We start from the raw sequence: 21680 nt of genomic DNA, 5'->3' as shown, positions 1-21680 counted from the left end.
ACTCTTCCTTTACAAACATTATATATTCGACCAGACATATTCAGTCATTATTATTTTATAATTAAAAGCAGGCCTTGGCCTCATATAAAAGGATTTGGACTTCACGTTGCAATACATATAAAAAAGATCAGACAAAGCACAGGGGGGGGGGGGGGGGGGGGTGTTGGACGACTTGCTGATGCTTTCTGTTCCACAGAGTTCTGCTTTCTATAAATATCTTTATCCAATTACGCAATCTGTCATCTAGCCCCCGTTGAGGAAGTCATATTACAAAGAGTGCTTTGAAGAAAGCCAGCCTGGTCACACCACCTCTCTCGCAGCCGGCTTGAAGATAATTAATAACCTTGAGAAGTCAAACCCTTTTTGTGCGCGGCTGGCTCCCCCACCAGCGGTCCCACAACAGCCCAGCTGAGGACAGGACAGCTGGGGCTGATGTCAGCCCCAAAACGCTCGCTGACTCACTACAGTCGGTGAAGGACGGGCCATAAGAGTAAGCATTTTGAAGTTGCTAAGCACTAAAGATGGTTTTAGTAGTAGTTAGAACTCTGCTACGGGGCTCGGATTAAGCTTTATCAGCCAAAGGTGACGCTAAATCTTCAGGTAGCCTTCAAGCTAGCCGTAGCCACCAGCTGAGTGTCTAGCCACCAGCTGAGTGTCTAGCCATAACTGCACCATGGTGCAGTTATGTCGGTCAGGCCTTTATTTAATCTGGGATATATTCAGGGCTCACATGCAACTTCAAGTGTCTTTTTTTCCTTCGTTATACTACTGAAGTTAAAAGTGTTCAAATGAAGCTTTGAGTAGATAGACTTCCCACACATAGCTTGACTTGCTGTGAAGTTCAATTGTAGCTTGAGTGGCTACAGGGTTTGAATGTAGCATTACTTGCTAAAGAACTCAGATATAGCTTTACCATATGAGGTTTGTTGGGAGCATATAGAGCCAATATTTAGCTTCAGTTACTAGAGCGAAGGCGTAACTAGAGATCCTATAGAGATAAGATGCAGCTCTAGTTGCTATAGTGCTGCCAACGCTTTAGAGTAAAGTCATGATTGAGTAAGCTGCTTAAAGAACATAGCACACATATACATACACACACAGCCATTTCCTGGCTTCACAAAAAAAGTCGGCCTAGAAATTACCATTTGTCATGGATATAACAGGATGTGTTTTTGAGCAGGGTACCGTATCTGAGGAGATTTGGGTGTGTATTCTAATGAGAGAAAAAGAGCGGGAGAGGGAGAGAGCTACTTGATTGGATATGGATGCTGTTCTGACTGTTTAAGGGAGGCACGTTCTGAATCTTAAATAGTATGTTTGTCTACCTTAATACTCCTCAAACCTACAGCAGAAAAGCTTAGCATTTATTCTTTAGTCCCCCCCCCCCCTTCCCCACACAAACACATAAACACACACATATACAAGCACACACAAGCACACATAATTAGTATTACCCAAACACATACAAATGCATGAATGCACAAACAGACACACACACACACACACACACACACACACACACACACACACACACACACACACACACACACACACACACACACACACACACACACACACACACACTCACACACACACATAGATCAGCCTCTCTCTTACTCTATTTCATGTACACGCAACCACAGACACATGCCCGTGTAAGTTATTGGTTAACCAAACCAATAACTAACTATTACATTTGAGGGCAGAAAACAGCAGATAAATTACTGGGCAGAGAGACTTCAGTGCAAGACTAATAGTTTTTTTTTGCCATCATTGGCTTTAATCTGAGAAAGTGGCAGAAATACTCCCCCACCCAAAATAACAACACTTTTTTGATTGTGCACTTGCTCTAAAAATAAGCAGGGTCGGCAAAATAATTGCTTCATAATCAGCAGTGAAAGAATTGCCTGTTTTCATTTCAAATCGTCAAAACAAATATGATACAGTATCTGCACATAAAGATGAACAAAATAGATGCCGTTATTCAGTTTATGTGAGTCAACGTTTGTGTTTGTGTGTGTGTGTGTGTGTGTGTGTGTGGTGTGTGTGTGTGTGTGTGTGTGTGTGTGTGTGTGTGTGTGTGTGTGTGTGTGTGTGTGTGTGTGTGTGTGTGTGTGTGTGTGTGTGTGTGTGTGTTATTTATGATATGGGCTTATTCACATAATCCAATTACTTTGTGTTTACCTCCAATTCGCCGTAACAAAGATACAAGTTAAAGTAAATGGCCATGTGGTCTTAATGGCCATGCATAGAAAGGCACAATTAGTACCACCAATGTCAAATTGGTGGCACTAATTGCGCCGTTAATGCAAATATCTAAGCAGCAGATAAAATCCACCATGTAACATATTTACACACACTCACGCTAATGAAATTGGTTTCATTTTTGTTCAGAAAGTGAAGAGGTTCAGGAAAGAGGCAATATAAACATTTTTTTTTGGTGTGTTGGTGTGGTGTCACTTACTCATCAACAGCCAAATGGACATTTTACAAGTCATTGCTTATCCACAAATAACATCCAAATATTCGTTATTCTAAGAAGTTATCATTTAAGATTTCTCTTTCCTAGTTCTCAGTAATGAATTGCTATTCATAAGTCAACACTCAGTTTCCTTCCCCATTAATTGAATTTCTGTGTCGAGCCAGAGGTGGCACGTTGAATTTGCGATTTTTGGTCCATTTGAGATGCCGTAGTGCACTGAGTCCGGAAGTACATTTAGTTTGTAAAATCTCAAAGATGTAAGTAACTCTCGATAACTCTATGCAAATATTACATACATGTTACCAATACACGCATTTATCCTTACCAATACATGCAATACCGCTTCTATCCTTGCGTAATTTGCTTGACATGAACAAACGAGTGCGTCATGTTAATGTGTACAGATTGAGGAGTTTGGGAGAGACAGGTAGCAGTTAAGCTAACAGTAGCCTCCAACTTTGCCTGGCTGCACAGAATATGCCACATCCTCAGTTATGACAACAGTCTATGTTTGCTCACTGCTGACTAATGGCTATAATGGATAATCATTTGCTCGACTGATTAATCAATCAGTATCCTTTATTTTACCAGGTAAAAATTCATTGAGTTTAAAATCTCTTTTCCAAGAATGAACTGGTCAAGAAGGAATAACTATGATAAAATGAGCACAATCAACATGCTCGTACAATTTTCTAAGCATCAATAAATTTACAAAAATCAAGATAAGGGACTACCTTATTGCATGTGTCCATATAGCAAACATGTATGTAGAAACACACACATGAATCTATGTATGGATGTATTCAGTGTAAAAATGATTGACATGTACTTGTCCTGCATGCTGTCCAACAACACTGTACCTGTGAAATGAACCATGTTCATTTCCTCACAGGGGTTGATGGAACAGGCACAAGTCTTGAGGTATGATCCGCTGTTTCCATTCGACGACAACGAAGAACCGACACAATCCAAGTTAAAAAAGTTAGGACAAAACAAGCACTGACTTCCACCATGCCTCAGGGCGAAGAGGACGATGAGCCACGCCCCCGCGGCCCTAAAGCCGTGGACATGTTCACCGCCGTCTGCTTCCTGGGCTACCTGTCAAGCCTCAACCTCACCGTGGCGGTGTGTGTGGGCATGTACACGCGCTGGGAGATGACGGACGAACCGGTGATCCTCATCATCTTCTGCCTGGGTCTCTTTGTGCTGGGCATCACCAGCATCCTCCACTATTACTTTGGGGTGGAGAAGGCCAGCCTCAGCTTCTTCCACCTGTGGTTCGCCTTCCTCCTCGGGCTCCTGTGCTTCGTCGACGGGCCCAAGCTTGACAAAGACGTCAAGGAGAAGGTGACCGACTGGCTGCTCATGGCTAGCCTGTCCTCCAACGTCGTCTGGGCTGTGGTGGAGCGTGTTCTCGGCGCGGCACGCCTCAAGCCCACGCTCCTCACCTCCATCGAGCTCCTGGAGCTGCTGGGCTTCGGGATCGCCAGCACTGCCATGCCCGCCGACAAGTCCGTGGCCATCATCGGCGTGGTGGCGGCTCTGGGCGTCGTCATGGTGGCCCTGAGGGTGAAAGCCCTCTTGGCGCTGCCCGGCTTAGCGCTGTTCCTCGCGGTCACCGTCGTGGTGTTCTTCCACGCCCTGGGCATCAACGCCAACCCCTTCGCCCTGGGCTGCTTTCTGGGTCGGCTGCTGTGCGAGCCCCTGCTGGACCTCTACTTCTCCGGGGTGGGGCCGTGTGAGCGCTGGCTCCCCTTGCTCTCCCCGGGGAGGGTCTGGAGGACGCTGTCCCTGCTGCCTCTCATCGTGGTCGAGGTGGCCTTCTTTGTGCTGGCGGCCTTGAAGGTAAACGTCAGCCGCTGAATTGTGGGGAAAATGTCGTAATTTGTTTTGGTTTTGTCATGGGTTGTTGGTTTGCTATCCCTCAGCTCGCTCCCTTATTCTCTTTTTTCATATTCTCTCTCTCACTCTCTCTCTCTCTCTCTCTCTCTCTTTTTCTGGCTCTCTTACTCTCTCTCGCTCTCTCTCTCTCTTGCTCTCGCTCTCTCTCTTTCCAATGTGTGAATGAGGCACACTACAAATGCAACATAAAACCTTGGTACAAACATTATGGACATAATTTGAAATATTTGGCCAAAAATGTAATTCATTTTTGGTATAATAATACCCACATGCTTCGGTTTATACAGCCGCTAGCCCCCATTGCGCTGGCCACCGGAAAGGTAAACTCAGCAGCATGTGTGGGGAAGTGATTTAACGGGGCTGGGCTGGTCAGGGGGGTGGGAGAAAAATGTAATATTTTTTTCATTACCTGAGTGATTATGTTCCCCTGTTACTGCTTGTTAGGAAATAAGGAGCTTTATATAAAATAAAAACTCAATCATTTCACAAAATTAGATGTGCGTGCCCTCAAGGAGCAGTTTCATGTTTCTGCCTAATGATGCAGTATCACTTTAGTTACATTATATTTTTAATATTGCATTATTTAAAGAGCCCCAATTTTACTACCAGGTGTGCTACTGAGGAAGCCATTACAAGCCATTAAATCCCCCCCCCATCAGTTTCCCCAGTAGACTGTAGCAACTTGTCGGTTGGAGTGTAATAGTTACCGGCAGAAGTGAATCTGCTTACATTTGCTGCCACAAACCGTTTGGAGCAGAGACTTCCTTTTCGTCATTTATAATAGGTGTTAATCGTCTGAACAAAACACTCACACTGTTTGTTTCGCTGTTCTTAGCTTCCTGACCACTTGGCTTGCATGATGTGTGACCAACAATTATGGACAAATAAAATAAAATGTCTCCTAAATTGTAATGGCTTGTGATGGCAAATCACCAACACAACCTCATAGATAAAATAAAATAAAGTAAAATAGGGTCCTTTAAACTAGCCTAAAGCCGCGTTGACACTGCACACGTCGGTCAACGGACGATGGCGGTATGGGAGCTTTTTGTTTTTGACATATCCATGTGTTTTCCCGGGTTTTATTACTAAGGCGATTTCATTGGACAGTGTATTTGCGTGAATTTGCATACCGCGATCTGATTGGCCGACGGATCCGTCGGTGCCTGAAAAGTTTTACATTTCTCAACTTTTTGCCGCAGGGCAAACGGAGCCGACGGAACGCACGGACCCACAATGCATTTCGACAGCTCCCCATGCAAAGTCAACGAGCTCCGTCAACGGACGGGTGTGGTGTGAACGCGGCGTAACGCTACCCAGTCTAAACGTATCCCCCCCCCCCCCGACCCCCTGTCCCTTCAGATGGGGCTCTTGGAGCTGTGGTACCTGGTGATCCCAGGCTTCTGCGTGTTCGGCCTGTTCTGGCTGGCCTGCCACGTGGTGCTGCTCATCACGCTCTGGGGCTTCCACTCCAAGCTCAGCCAGTGCCAGAAGGCGCTGAGGGCCCTGCGCTCCGACACCCGGGGCCTGGAGAGCGTCATGGCGTCCAGGGGCATCCGGCACTTCTGCCTCATCTCGGAGCGACTGGTGCTGTTCTGCGTGGTGTCCACGGTCCTCCTGGGCGCGGTGTCCTGGCAGGTAGGACGACCGCCTTTTGTTGCAGGATGAAGATAGGCCAGTATCGCCATCCGTGTACATCATCCCTTTGAAGCTACGATACAAAACTATCCGTAGGCCCGCCGATGGATTTATATATTTGTTGTTATATGGATTTTAAGATGGGTTCATGGTATTGTCGCTGGTGCGACAATACCGCTGGGGGTGATGGACGTTGGTTGTATTGTGATGGCTGGATGGTGTGTGCAGATTTGAGCAGCTACAGATGGGATGGGTCTACTCATCCCCCCCCACCCCAAGTATTTTTGCGTGTAATAAAATAAAAACTTCCGCTGTTAAATAATCAGTTGAAATGTCATAATACTTTGTTGAACCGCCCCACAGATCTGGGCCAGCATTTGTATTCTACTGTATTGTATTCTATGGAAGGCTAATAGAATGCCCATGCGTGCCCCCAGTGTGCGATAGTGATTGGTTGCTTGCTGTTAGACAAATTCACTGGTACAAAGTCACTGGTAGTCACTTTGGAGGAAAGCGACTGCCAATTGACTGAATAGTGACATTAAGATTTGTATTGTAAATAATTAAGTAAATATAGTACAAAGTAGAGAACATGATAATAATAATAATAATCCTGGGAGCACATGCAGAATACAAAAATGTTACACGTCAACTGTAATTTATAGTCTGTGTAAATGTAATAGTTTATTGCAAATTGCACCGGGGGAAAAATGGGCAAGCATTTGTGAATAAATAGAATAAAAGTAAGTGACAGAATGTTCTAGGTCTTACTGTCAACCGGCAACGATTTAGGACTAGGCCTTAAAAAGATTAGGTATAGAAGATGGCGGATGCAAAATCATGTCGTGGGGATGTTTCCCTTGGACACAAAAACCCAAGTGTGGTTTGGGTAGAGCTGAACAAATCTATAAATCCATAGGCCTATGGATAGTTTTGTATCGTAACTCCAAAGGGATGATGTGTACAGATGGCAATAATGGACTAGTTTATCACAATCTGTTTGTCCCCAAAAGAAAGATTGGACACTATGTATGTTTTATTCAGTCTCTCGATTAACCGATTTAACAACTTCTGCAATTCATAACTCGGTTATATTAACCAGTTCTCTAAATCTGCCTGCCAAAGATTGACAAAAAAATTGCAATACAACATAAGGCAAGGCAAGGCAACTTTATTTATATCGCACTTTTCATACACAAGACAGACTCAAAGTGCTTCACATAGAAACATCTTCGTAAAATAAAATAAAATAGATAAGTAAAATAAAGGCAAAGTAAAATGAAAATGCAATGCATTGCGGGCTTCCGGTCATTCCTGCTGTATGTTATTGTGATTCTATTCCACGTGTTTGTCCCCAGGACAACAAGGGCCTCTTCCTGAGTGCCCTGCTGGTGGTGGTGCACCTGGAGGCCCTGGCCCACGGCCTCTTCCACGACCTGGGCAGCTGCCTGGGGGGCACTTGTGTCGGCTACGCCCTGGTCATACCTACGGCCTTATGCAGGTAGAGACAAACACGCATACATGTACACATCGACATACACGTACACACAAGGGCTGCACGATTATTGGCAAAATGATTATCACGATTATTTTGATCAATATTGATATCACGATTATTTACCACGATTATTCATTGCAAAAAAAAATCTTTAGAATTTCTACCACCCCCTAGTGGTAGGAGCCACACACTGATCAGCGGCAAATTGCCGCCAGGCCACGCCCCCCCCCCCCCCCTTTTTCAGGCTTCGCGCCGCTGTGTGCAGGAGGGACTCGCGCAGTCGCAGACAGGTGTACAGGGAGCGCTTGGTTTGCTCTGCAGCGGAGGTAGAGCGTATACTGCATGGGCGGGGCTCGTTCCTTTTTTGGTTTTCATTTTTTTGCGGATTCATTATTTTAAAAAAATATCGCGAAAATATCGCAAGAACACTACATGTCATCGTGGGATGCCAATGTCGTCATTGCGATAAAAATTTGATATACTGTGCAGCCCTAGCATGCATACATACATGCATGCATCTATGCACACATGGGTGCCCTGGTCATACCTACGGCCTTATGCAGGTAGAGACAAACACGCATACATGTGCACATCGACATACACATACATACATACGTACATGCATACATGCATACATGAAGACACAAACGCATGTATGCACACGGGTGCTCTGGGAGAACAGTCAGCCTTCTGCAGGTATACACACGCGGCCACATGTGGACACACACGCGTAACGGGTTCAAAGGTCATGAATTATGCACGCGCACATCAGTTCCACTCATCTGAGGATACGGGCGCTCCCATGGGGAAGCTTGTGACCGGGGAGAGCTGCCAGTTTGCAGCACAACACGTGTTGAACACGCATGTTGCTTTGGGCTCCAGCAATAACAATGGCTGCGTTAAAATCTCTCTCTCGCTCGCTCGCTCGCTCGCTCGCTCTTCCCCCCCTCTAACTCTCTCTCTCTCTTACCCCCCCTCTCTCTCTCTTACCCCCCCTCTCTCTCTCTCCCCTCCCCCCTCTCTCTCTCTCTCCCCCCCCTCTCTCTCTCTTCCTCTCTTACCCCCCCCCTCTTTCTCTTCCCCCCCTCTCTCTCTTCCTCTCTTTCTCTTCCCCCTCTCTCTCTCTCTCTCTCTCTCTCTCTCTCTCTCTCTCTCTCTCTCTCTCTCTCTCTCTCTCTCTCTCTCTCTCTCTCTCTCTCTCTCTCTCTCTATCTCCCCCCTCTCGCTCTCTATCTCCCCTCTCTCTCTCTCTCTCTCTCTCTCTCTCTCTCTCTCTCTCTCCCCCCCCCTCTCTCTCTCTCTCCCCACCCCCCCCCCCCCTCTCTCTCACTCCGGGCCCTCCCTGTCGTGCCTGTGATCCATGGCCACGTGTCAGAGTCTGCGGCGCGGCTCCTGTTTGTTTGTGTTCCGTGGCGTCCTGTCCTCCCCACTCAGGTGGCTCCGTGGTTAGCGGTGGAGCATGCGGCTAAGTGGGCTGATAACTATGCATGCGGCGTGCGCGCTAATGTTTGTTGGGGCCCTTGAGGGACGGCGCTCGTTCACCGGCATACAAAGTTGGAGCAGTTATTCGCGAGCTGCCAGCCACAATCAGCCGGGGTTTTTCCGCCGGTTGCCAAACTCATTTGAAAGCGGCTGAATCAGTTTTTTTTTCGGTTTTTTTTTCCTTCCACCCTTCTTTGTTTTGTTTTATCGGCCTATAGGTGCTTTGTGTTTCTAAGGGGCTTAATGTCAGCATCTTTCCTCTTAATCTGGACAGCTATCTGACGCTAATAGCCAATAGCCGCCGCATTTGTGAATCAGCATATCATTCATTCCCGGGTTTCGCGTTTTTTGTTTACGTGTGCAAAGCGGCAGGTGCTCTGTGTTTCTCGGGGCTTGATGTCGTTATCTTTCTCCATCTCGTCGCTGCCCCTATGTTAAGGGCTGATTATGGTCCCACGTTGACACAATGTGTGCAGGATTTGTGGGACAATGTGGTAACAATTTTTTTCGAAGGTAACAATTTTTGGGAGGTGCAAGTAAGGCCCTAGCGGTGGCCGCAAGGAGGGTCCTTGCGGACCCTCATTTGCGGCCAATGCTAGGGCCTTACTTGCGCCTCCCAAAAATGGTTAGCTTCGAGGCGACACTGCAGCAAGGGCTGTGATTGGTCCGCTTACTAAAACCCGAAGCAGAACAAACCAAAGTCCAAAACTGCGTCGAAGCGTCTGCAGGGTCATTGCGTTGTGTGAGCGTGGAACCATAATCAGGCCTGTTAGTGTTATCTGAACGTTAACCCCGGAGGTTTCTCCACTCAGAAGAATGGCCCTCAAACGCAGCGTCACCCAGACGGCCCGCAGCCCTCTCTGTGTTTCGGGATGCAGCCCGTGTCTCGTTAAAAGTCTCGGATCGAGAGGCCCTCCCGCCTGCGCTCTCGCTCTGTCTGTATGCAGAGGCCGTCGCACCCCCCCGGCGAGGGAGGGGCGAGGACATGACGAGAATGCGCCAGCGTGGATTCTCCCGTTTGATGGCTGCGCATCAGCTTTTTCAGAATGACGAGCGAGCGAGAGTTATGTTTGAGCTGGCGGGGTGGAGGAGGGAGGGAGGGAGGGAGGGAGGGAATGAAAGAATATGGGAGGGAGGGAGGGAGGGAGGGAATGGATAAAATAATAGGGGACAGAGGGAGGGAGGGAGGGAGGGAGTGGATAAAATAATAGGGGACAGAGGGAGGGAGGGAAGAGAGATGAAGGAGACAAAGACAAGGGAGGAGGCAGGGAGGAATACCCTAGGGGAGAAAGAGCTGGAGAGAAGGGGTTACAGAAGAAAGAGTTGAAGAGCGAGATACAAAAAGCGTGGTAGGCAGAGAGGAAGAGAGAGTCTTTAATAGAGGAAGCAACAAGTAAGAGAGATAGACACAGAGATGGAGAGAGAGAGAGAGAGAGATAGATAGCGGAGAGAATACGGCGCTGGGGAGCAGCGGTTGTAAACAGTGGCGGGTGGGTAACGGCGGAATGGGTCGGGGGGGGGGGGGGGTCATAAAAGAGCGAGAGAGGGCGACCGAGAGATGGAAGCAGAGAGAGAGAGAGAGAGAGAGACGGGACGGAGAGAGAGCTCAGCCTAATGGTGTGAGATGTGGTCTGAATCCCAAACTGCGAGTTGCGCCGCCCTCAGAGCGCGCTGCGATCAGAGGAGATTAAACAGAGCTGTGGGAACGGCAGACCCTTCGCCCGGGCCAGGGCCGGCCCATTTAATTTCTCGTTTTATCCGTCCACATATATGAGGGCGGGGTCTCCAACTGCCGCGCTGTCAGAAGGCCAAAAGCAACCCGCAGTCAGGCGATTTATACGTCTAGTAGGGGGGGGGGCGCTCAAACCAGGATTGAGATGGAACAATTTTTACAGTTTCCGAAAAAGGAAGAAAAAAAACGCTGACTCATGCCAGTTCCGTATTCAAGTCTTGTTCAAAAAGGTTTGACCCTGTGGACATAATGGTAAGCTCAGCCATTCGAACTTCACCGACTTACTGACGAGAATTTTTGTGACTTAGTCTGTGCCTTTTATCGAAAGGGACTTTTTTGTGAATTCAGATACTGTTCTGAAGTTAGGGGTTATGGGTTATGGTGCCCTGCTCAAGGATGCATAAAGTTGGATCGCAGTCGTGGGGGATTAAACCCAGCACCTTTTGGCTTGGCGTCAGACACCCTCTCCGCTTCGATAACCTGCCCCTCAGGTTATCGTATGTTGTATGCTCTACAACTTGGAACATCCCTGGGAGCGACCCAAATGCTCAACTCGAGACATTCAGCGTTGCGATGTAGCTTGGCAAAGTGTTTAAAGGTCAGAATTACCGGAATTCCTTGCTGCTTGGTACAGCCAAGCATAAAGGGAATAAATGTCAACACGGGGTGTAGCATAGTCTAGTGGAGAGAGTGTTTGACACTCATGCAAAATGTTCTGGGTTTGAAGCCCAACTCTAAATCTACATAATTTAGGGTATGCAATTTATTTAAGAAGCATTTTTTGTTAATCACAGTTCCCGAAATAAGACCTTAATTTAGCGAAAGCGGGTGAACTATAATGTGATTTTCTTAATATCCAACATCGCAGCATGTAAAGAGAATGTAAAGTGATGGGCGAATTGGCCTAAAAATAAAACCCTGATATTTTTCTTCTCCAAACTAATGGACAATTTCAGATTTAAACCTTGATTTCCAAAACATATGATCCATCGTTGGCAACCTCCTAATCATCCCCTTTCCTTTATAATTGGGGACAATATATTTTGCGATGTAATATGTCTCTGCATCTGTGATCGCCTACCACCATGGCCCTTTCTAGTCATAAGGAACGCCGGAAGTTGAAACTGCTGCTGCCAAGGCTACATGCTTTTTTGCAGGCGCTTTGTGGCCTGAGCTGGCATCTGCGTCTCTTAGTGTTACACACACCTGCGGCCTGCCATTCCACTGCATGTCTGTCGCAGGTGCCGGATTACGTTGGTTGTGTATCCCATAAACCGGTCCGGATAAAATGTCTTATGTGATCGGCGTCATATTAATCTGTGGCACTTAATCACTGTTCCTGAAATAAGACCTTAATTTAGCATAAGCGGTAGAAAATCCTATGTTTTTGCCAGTCTCCCTGAAGCACTATGTGAACTGTGATTTAAGGGCTGAATTAAGCTTGTCCAATCGGATTGGACGGCCGACTTGTCTGTCAACCTACCTACCTATGCATACTTTGCAGAGCTAGCCATGTATTTTGGGGGAGCGGCTTTGGAAAGAGGACTGAAGAGAGAGGTTCTTTGGATACTTTCACACAAACTTACTCTGGCTGGTTTCTTCAAATGGCCTACCCTACCTTTAATGAGCCATCTAATGCATGACTTATTTGACTCGCATAATGAGGGTTATACTATTCTCGAGTTTCAATACTCGGATCTTACCTGCAAGGATACGAACATCCAGTACGACCCTGTTGCATCGCACATGTCCGCCTCAAGGATCAGAGTGGATTTGTTCCTTCGGGGTGGGCCGTGGCTAAAACGGGAGAGGGCCATTATACACTCTGTTGGCTGGGAACATTGCAAAAGGGATTCAGCTCCTACCACAGTCACTGCACACACCTACACCTCCTCCTCAGGGGCTGGGGTGACTGTGATTACAGGGGCGCACAAGGAGTCAGCGGTGAAACCGCATCTTGGGGTTTATGGGGACTTTTACAGGAGAACAATGGGAATCGCTGAACACCCCAAAAGACGGACACTACTGGGTCTTGTATTTTTAGAATTGACACATGAAAACATAAATATGGGTTCATTCAGTATTTTTCCGAGCCTTGCCGTGCATGAGTCAGTGTGCGCGTATGTGCGTCACTTTTAAATATTGAGTCGTGCGTGTGTGTGTGCGTGCTGGGTGAAAGATTTGTGTGAATAATTATTTTATGGAGGGGCGTGTGTGCGCTTTGCTGGAAGGCAATGGCAGAGGACTAACTGTTCTCCTGGGAACACATTTGTGCAAGCACACATAGAAACGGTTCCATCGCCCTTCTGTCTCGCGTTCCTTTCCAGCTGAATACATTTTTTGTCTCCCTTTTGTCCCGACTCTTCTTCTGCTCCACTCAAATGTTCACTTTGTTACTCCAACCTTCCTCTCTCTCTGTGTGAGCGTCCCATCGCCAAGGCTGACAATGAACTGAGGCTCAAGTGCAGTGAAAAGCCTTCCAACTTGGACTTTTTTTATTTAGCGTTTATCCATCGTGTTCAACAACAACATTCGCTTTTTAATTGCTCTGGCCTTCCTTTACGGTTTCTAGATTCAATGAAACCAAGGGTTGCCTTTTTTGTTGAGAATTCTATTTTCTTTACTTTTTCTCTCCCTTTGTCATGGAATTCGTCTCTGAGAGTTGCACACTGACTAATCCCTACCTGTTTGTTAATGACCTCTCTGAGTTCCCTATTGATCGCTTTGGAAAATACTTTATATTGATAAAATATTAAGCAGTCAATCTCGCTGTATATTTCCCTGTTTACAATGACTCATAATTCCCCATCTGTCCATGCTTATCGTTCCTGGCCTCTCTCTTTGCTTCCTCTTCTCTCCTCACCTGTGCCTTTTCAGAAACGATCAAATGCACAAAATCAGATTTCCTGTTCCCTATCCATCGTCGATTCACCCTCCCTAACCGATTGGTTTGAAGGTGACATATACCACCCGGTGTGAGTGTTTGAAAATCTGCGCGTCCACTTAAATGTTTGCTGGATCGCCAAGTCTACCAACCTACCCAGTGGACTGCAGCAAACGTTGCTCATCTATCTGTCATCACTCGCCCACGTGTGATGTCAGAAGGGGCAGATTTTCAAAACGGCTTGTAACGGCGAATCACACTCACACCCGGTGGAATAATACGTAACCCTTTAACAAACGTCGTGTCCGCTCCAGCGCCGACGGGCAGCCCAGCCTGCTGTCCCCCGAGCGGGCCCAGGAGTCGAACCTGCGCTCCACGGGGATCCTGAACAGCGTGCAGCGGCTCTTCTCCCACCACATGGTGGAGACGTTCGGCTGCGACTACTCCACCGGCGGCGTCACCCTGGAGTCGGTGCAGACCAAGCTCCGGGGCTTCCTGGACCTGCGCACGGCCGACGGGCCACGCCACGACACCTACCTGGTGTTCTACAGCGGACACACCCAGAAGGGGACCGGCGCCTGGCTGCTCGCCGGTAAGTCATAGCCAAAACGGCAACGTAAGATTCCGATAGTATCGGTTAATGAAACGAATCTTTCGGATGATCGGTTTTGTCGAAAAGTCGCTTTGCCGATGTTTTTGACATTTTTTCTTTGTTATTTTGATAGGGTCTTTGTTAGTGCTAATGCTTAATCCGTTTACCCACGAAATTAGATTCCGATCGGGTTTCGGTTAATGAAACAAATTGACGGTTTATCAATCCGTGTATGGTTCGTTCTTTGAACATTCCGATTTAAAACAAAATCAGAAAAACCAAATAACAGTCGTTTTTTGGTTTTTCTGATTTGGTTTTGAAACGGAAAAAAGGGCAAAAGGAATAAACAAATAAATCTGTGTATGGTTCGTTCTTTGAATATTCAGATTTAAAACCAAATCAGAAAAACCAAATAACAGAGTCGTTCTTTGGTTTTTCTGATTTGGTTTTGAAACGGAAAAAGGGCAAAAGGAATAAACAAATAAACAGCATTTTTCTGTTTTTTAAATCAAAACGGGAAAACTGAATAATCCAGTTGCTTGTTTTGTTTGCGTGATATTTATATAAAAAAACGTAATCACCTTCAATATTCAAAGAACGAAAGGGGACACGGATTAAAAAATAACACATATATAAGACGTTTCAAACGTTCCATCGAGTCTCTCGCATTCTACAATGGCCAGCTCTATTGTTTTCCGTGGGAGCCGGCAACTTAGTCTGCGAGTGGACAATCTGAAACTAAATTTGAAACTAGATTTCTTCTTCGAAGGTTGTGCTCCACACAGAACCTCCTCACCGTCATAACGGAGCACTTCGGGGCACCAGATTGCTTTAGAGCGGTGCTAATCTCGTTGTGTGTCTTTCCAGTGTCAAATAGTTCACGAATAAAATCACCATAAGGTTCGAGTGCGGCCATAACTAAGGCTAAATATAATTAGACAATCTATTGCTGATTTAGGTGGTTGGCTCTTTTTTCTTCGCTGCGTTCTGCCTTCTGGTGTAGCCTATAACTTTAAATGTAGGCCTATCTATTTTTGTTTTTGTTTTTCTGTTTCGGGTTTAAAAAACCAACACCCAAAACACACAAAGACAAATACAATGCAGTTTACTTGTTTATTCCTTTTGCCCTTTTTCTGATTCCAAACCAAATCAGAAAAACCAAAAAACGACTGTTATTTGGTTTTTCTGATTTTGTTTTAAATCGGAATATTCAAAGAACGAACCATGCACGGATTTTAATCACTTTGTCGAAAAGTCGCTTTCTAGATTTTCTTTATGTTTTGGACTGTACTTTAGTTCGATGGATCTTTTTTTTGTATTGAGTTTGATGCCAATGTATATTCCGGTAACAGTGTCCGATGGTGTAGAAACCATTTTGTCAGTTGATTGGTTGGAATGCATTTAATCTGTTCGTTACATTTTCAATCAATTAATCGTCAGCGGTTAATATACTTAATCTCTGCTTGCATTAACTTCAGAAATGTTCATAATTTCTTAAGTTTTTGGTAAAACTTTTTATTTTACTTGATAAAATTTCACTTGGCTTCTCATCAAGACGAAGAAAGAAAGCAAAATTAAGCCTTACTGGTTTTCATTTATTACATTTCATGGTAAATGAATGATTAATCAACAAAACAAATCAATCGATGCATTCATCAACAAAGAAGGCAATGTTGCCGCAATAATTGAAGCTTAGTCCCATGAAGTGCCTCACTGGCCCAGATTTAGTTCCCTTCATCCCACCACGGTGGGCCCTTAAACGGACAAGGACAATCTCCCAGAAGCCCTATGGGGAGAAGGATGAACCACACTAGAGGAATGTGTTTTCTAGGCTGGCGAGGCCCCCCAAATCGGTTCCAGCTGGCCAGACAAAGTATGATAGCATAACCTAATGGCTCGTTCTCACTTGTTTGTATTTGCTCTTTGTCTCGGCCGCGGTCGGCCGACATACATTCCCGTTCCGAAGCGCCGCCCAATATGTGAGCAAGACTCACATTTCCTGGGGGCCATTTAAGGGTTCATAGCCGTGGTCAGGGACGAGCCGGATACCCTGGAAACACATCAATTGTCGGGGGTGGATTGAATCGGTGGCCCTCTGCACGTTAATGGCCGATCCCTTTGGTTTCAGCACACAACTACTTCGGGTTCCTCTTGACGTCAGGAACCCGCCGCTGTGTACTCAAAACATGGACGCTTTCGTCTCGCTTCGACCCTCTACGTATACGTCAGACGTAACCTTGACAATGTGAGCGATGTCAACAAGGGAGCGGGCAAATGTTTAGCAGGGGGATTGGTGGGCAGCCGTAGAATCCGACCTGACAATGACGGTGTGTTTTTCTCAGGGTTGCTGGGCTCAGTCGATGTTCGCTATCGCTGTTTTGTCGCCCGTCCTCTTGTCATAAACTTGGACCTTGCACCGTTTTGCCTCTTTGTTCGGTACACTTGAAACATTCTTCGACCGGTTTGAAAGGAGTTATTTTTGAGAAAGTGTGTCGTTTGTGTCTAGACACTGCGGTGGAAAGTTGGCGATAAGTCTTCCGAGCATAGTACCATAGTACAACCAGTGTATGGTTGGATCCATGAATAGGACAATGTCTTGTCTGGGGCATGGATGTGGTTCTGATGGGGTCGGTGCATTGGATGGCGATTTTATAATTAGACACTCAATTAAAATGAGAATATTTAACATTATATCAGAAATCCTACCATTATTTATTCATAATAATTGATTCATTTTGGTGCCGGTACCACTAGTTGGTTAGGGCCGTAGAAATAAGAGTTTGCGGCAAGCCGGGGGATTATGGTTTGAATAAAGACAAGGTTTTAATAATGAAAGTATTTGGCTGCTATTTCAGTGTTTATACAAAGGCAAATTATACCAAAAAAGCTCTACCACTAATAAGGGGTTTGTAATTGAATAAACATGAATAGAACTTGGAGCAATCTTTTAAATGATCTGGCATTCGGTCCACGATGGCGCTCGCGTGTTCCCTCTACGGGTGAATGGTGATCGTCCTGCCTTGCAATTTCATCAAAACTTTGCACAACGTTCAAACACCCTTGTTTGTTCGTCCACACGGAAATCCTGCTATGATATTGTAGTTATTAGAATAAGTTTTGCTAACTTATTAAACCGCTTTAGAAATTCAAAGGGTTGGATGTTGATTAAAAAGGTGATTCTGCAGTTATGGTCTCCGCAGGCACTGAGTCAGACGGGGAAAGATACGCACTGTGAGTTTCCTTCTTGTTTTGTTTTTAAATTACCACTTTGAATATTCGATTAGTAAACCCAACAATTATTCAAAGCTTGAAATGTGTATTCGGTCCCGCCTTGAATGAGGGACAATCTTCTCTATTAGCTGCATGCAGGACAGAGGATTAAATACCATGACTGTCTGGCTCCAACCGGGATGATTGGCCACCCTAAAAACACCAGCTTACGTCCAAGGCTTCTTATTAAAAAAAGAACCGTGATTATGGCAATCAATCTGCTTCATCACATAGGCAGAAAACAGTGCAAACTAGCCGGATCCACCATGCTTCTGGTGCTACCACGGTGCTGTCAGAAGAACATCCACTGCTATGAAAGTGTCCAGACCTTTGCAACACTACCTCGCACGCTTAATCGACCACTTTTCCCTTCTCAACCTCAACCCCGGGGCCCTGTGTCTCTCTGACTCCCTCTCTTAGTTTCCACCTGGGTTCTGTCTCTCGCAGTATCCACCCCTCCATCACCCTTTGTGATTTTGTGTTTCTCACTTTGTGACTCCCTCTATCCTTCTCTTGACCAAATCTCTCTTTTGTGTCTCTCCCATCCCTCCCTCGTCCCTCCTTCCCCTCCCTCCCTCCCTCCCTCCTCCTCCCTCCCTCCCCCATCCCTTCCTCCCATCCTCCCTCCCTCCCTCCCCCATCCCTTCCTCCCTCCCTCCCATCCCTTCCTTCCTTCCTCACTCCCTCCCTCCCTCCCTCCCTCCCTCCCTCCCCCATCCCTTCCTCCCTCCCTCCCCTCCCTCCTTCCTTCCTCACTCCCTCCCTCCCTCCCTCCCTCCCTCCCTCCCTCCCCCCAATCCCTTTCTCCCTCCCCTCCATCCCTCCCTCCCTCCCTCCAACCTCCCTCCGTTCCATCCCCCTCCCTCCCTCCCTCCCTCCCTCCCTCCCCAGGGGGTGAGTGCCTCCAGCTGGCCCATCTGCTGGAGCTGTGGCGGGAGAAGATCGGCGGCCACAGCTCTCGGCTCATCCTCATCCTGGACACGGAGCACTCCGCCCCCTGGGTGAAGGAGGTGCGGCGGCTCGAGGACGTCTACGTGGCCGTGCAGGGCGCCACACTCACCCCGTCCCGCTCGACCGACGAGGAGGGCGGCGGCGGCGGACCGCGCCTCGGCGACTTCACCGCCGAGTGGGTGGAGTTCAACTGCAACCCCGACAGCGCCACCCAGTGGTCGCAGAAGGGGCGGGCGGTGGCGGCGGCCTACGGCGTGGCGCGGCGCTGGGGCGACTACGCGCTGCACCTGCCCACCGGCAGCGACGTGGCCAAGCACTGGACCACGCACTTCCCCAAGGCCACGTATCCCATGGTGCACCTGTCCAACTGGTGCTGCGGCCTCAACCTGTTCTGGCTCTGCGGCGTCTGCCTGCGCTGCTTCCGCCGCGTGAAGCTGGGCTGGTTCCCGCCCGCCGTGTTGGACACCGGGCAGGGGATCAAACTCGTGCACTCGTAGATGTTCGCCGGTGTGTTTGTGCAGTATGGGGACGATTTGTACGCTCGTGTCCCCCCCCCCCCCCCCCCCCCCTCCTCCCTCCTCCCTCCTCCTCGCACCATGTTGGGGTTTTAAACCAGAGGGACTAGAGAAAGTCGTGCATAGCCAGTATGCTGAGACACGGTTAACGTCGTTACTGACATTTTAAAGGACTAATAGCCTTCCAACTCTCCTCATGAGAGTCTCTTCATTCGCCTCATCAGAAATCACCTGCGAGTTCAACTTTGGCACAATTCCTTTCCTTTGATTTCGTAGTGTAGAGTCAGGCTACTTGAATCGCGGCAGCACAAGTCGGTGACACATTACGTCTAATATTGTTATTAGTGCCGCAGCTTCTGATGGCTTGTCGCGGGCGGCTACGCACTTTCACACAAATAGGACTCAAATTGTTCTGTTTTTGATGTTCTGAGAGATTTTGTTTTACCTTGGGGAGATCCTACTGATTGTCATCCTTTGGCACAAGAGTGCCTCGCAAAAAATCGAGAGGGAAAAAAAGTGTGCAAAATGTGCCTTCTTATTTAAACTGTATTTAATTAACGGGATATAATGCGTTTATGGGTACTGAAAAAATGTAAGTGCCTCCCCTTTTTGCTTGCAACGCGGTATTGTGTTACGACAAAATGGCTTTCCGATTTTTCAAATGAAGTAATGTTTTTTTTAAATAACTGTTCATTCTCTAGAGTGCCTTGGCAACGGGGCGATCGGGGCCGAGGTGAACGTCGCTCTGTGGTCGGAACCGTGCCCGACGTGGCTCACTTATTGACATGACCATTTATGGGCGCTCAGCTGACGGGATCGATTCGAGCCGGCAGGCCGGGAGAGGTAGGAGGGATGAGACAGGGGGGTAGTTGAGGTGACGGACGGAAGGGATTAGAAGGGCTTTCTTGAGCACCCTCAAATGGGATTAGCGGGGTGGCTATGGGGTTTGATTTACTGATGTGCTGTCGTCGTAAGAACCACGGCGCGCACAAGTCACTAACCCACCCGCCCCGCCCGCCACCACCAGTACCGCGACTGGAGTGACGGTCCTTTGCAATATTTATAGGTTTATATATTTTTTATATGCAGTGCTCTGACGCCATGATTGAACAAAGTCCTTGGATGGCAGAGCAGCAGGATACAGCGCGTTAGGAAGGGGTCGCTTAGGCTCGACTTCCCTTTGCTTTTGTACCTACGTCGGACAGACTCTAAACTAGTGGGAAGTGTGGCTTCAGAATGGGTGGGAGAACGTATGTATAGTAGGCCTATACATATTTTCCTTTTGTTATAGAAGAGATTATCCAGTGCCTTTCGTGGACTATTAACAATTTAAGGGGGGGGGGGGGGGGGGGGGGTTGTACTTGTACCTGTTGGTACCATGTTTTGAGACAATGTTTGCATATGCCTGTTTCTGACTTTGACTTTCCCTGTATCGCCTTCTACAAAATATTGCATTTTAATATTGAAATAAATGTTTTACACGCCGTCAACCTTCCACTGTGATCTATTGGGGGCGGAGGGAGAAGCGGTTTGAGCACAGGAAGGTGTGAGGAAGTGGCTGATGGAGGATGGTTCTCATGCAGCCTGCGTTATTGTCATGGTTAGGTTTATGAATTGGCAATGGATGGTTTTACTGTATGAATACAACTTAAAGGTCCCATGACATGAAAATCTCAATTTATGAGGTTTTCTAACATAAATATGAGTTCCCCTAGCCTGCCTATGGTCCCCCAGTGGCTAAAACTTGCGTTTGGTGTAAAACGAGCACTAGCTGTTCTGCTCGCCTTTGAAAAAACGGAGGCTCAAGTGCGCTGATTTGGAATGTCTGTGTTCATGACGTCACCAAGAATCTCAGCTCCTCCCCTTACTCTGCCTGTCCCGCCCAGAGACGTTGGCCCGCCATTGAGACTCGACCGTGTGTGTGTGTGTGTGTGTGTGTGTGTGTGTGTGTGTGTGTGTGTGTGTGTGTGTGTGTGTGTGTGTGTGTGTGTGTGTGTGTGTGTGTGTGTGTGTGTGTGTGCGCGCGCGCGTGCGTGCGTGCACACTGTAACGCTGTTTCTTGCCGGTTCTTTGACGTGTCTTGTATTTCCACAACGAGACTGTTGTGGGGGTTATCTGAGCCGTTGAGAAGGAATTGGGGGAAAGGAACTTTGGCTTTGACTCGCTGAAGTACATGAACTGCGACATGCAGCCGGCAGCAGGCAGCGCGCGGTTCAGTCGACTTCAGGTTGATGTGAAAGTGGAAGAACCAGAGACGTCGCAGAACCCAACAAAGTATTTTGTGATTCATAATATCGTCTGGAGGCGCACACAGCTTTTGGCCGTGATAATATGTATCAAATGATATAGATTTCTATGTATTATATGATATTATTTAGATATAGAGCTCCAGGACTGTAACGCAAGTGTTGTACACTTCCTTATTATTTGGATAACCGTTCTGCTTTTGGTGTTATATGGTGCATAACACGTCGGACTCTCGTCTCTGGTATTTCTAGAAGGAGACTCGTATTGGGGGTTATCTCAGCCATGGTTGAGAAGGAATTGGGGAAAGGAACTTTGGCTTTGACTCGCTGAAGTACATGAACTGCGACTTGCCGCCGGTTGCCGCGAGGCACCATCGCCCAGCAGCGGGCAGCCGGCAGCAGGCAGCGCGCGGTTCAGTCGACTTCAGGTTGATGTGAAAGTGGAAGAACCAGAGACGTCGCAGAACCCGACAAAGTCGTTTGTGATT

At 47.2% G+C, this 21680-nt stretch overlaps 1 protein-coding gene across 2 annotated transcripts; it reads left to right on the top strand.

The window, feature by feature from the left end:
* The first annotated feature begins 304 nt into the window (after nucleotides 1-304).
* tmem168a (transmembrane protein 168a) lies at nucleotides 305-20436 on the top strand. Of its 2 annotated transcripts, none has more exons than XM_030341858.1 (6): nucleotides 305-490; nucleotides 3375-4327; nucleotides 5747-6022; nucleotides 7381-7523; nucleotides 13933-14210; nucleotides 18372-20436. In XM_030341858.1, the coding sequence occupies exons 2-6, from the start codon at nucleotides 3494-3496 to the stop codon at nucleotides 18926-18928; spliced, it is 2088 nt and encodes a 695-aa protein (XP_030197718.1). In that variant the 5' UTR covers nucleotides 305-490; nucleotides 3375-3493; the 3' UTR covers nucleotides 18929-20436. The 2 variants fall into 2 exon arrangements, with proteins under 2 accessions (XP_030197718.1, XP_030197717.1); XM_030341857.1 differs by lacking the exon at nucleotides 305-490 and adding an exon at nucleotides 2639-2739.
* Nucleotides 20437-21680: the final 1244 nt, after the last annotated feature.

Source organism: Gadus morhua, chromosome 19 (genome assembly GCF_902167405.1).
Source record: "Gadus morhua chromosome 19, gadMor3.0, whole genome shotgun sequence".
Taxonomy (NCBI): domain Eukaryota; kingdom Metazoa; phylum Chordata; class Actinopteri; order Gadiformes; family Gadidae; genus Gadus; species Gadus morhua.
The sequence above is the reverse complement of the archived record's forward strand: the minus strand, read 5'-3'. Positions and strand labels throughout refer to the sequence as shown.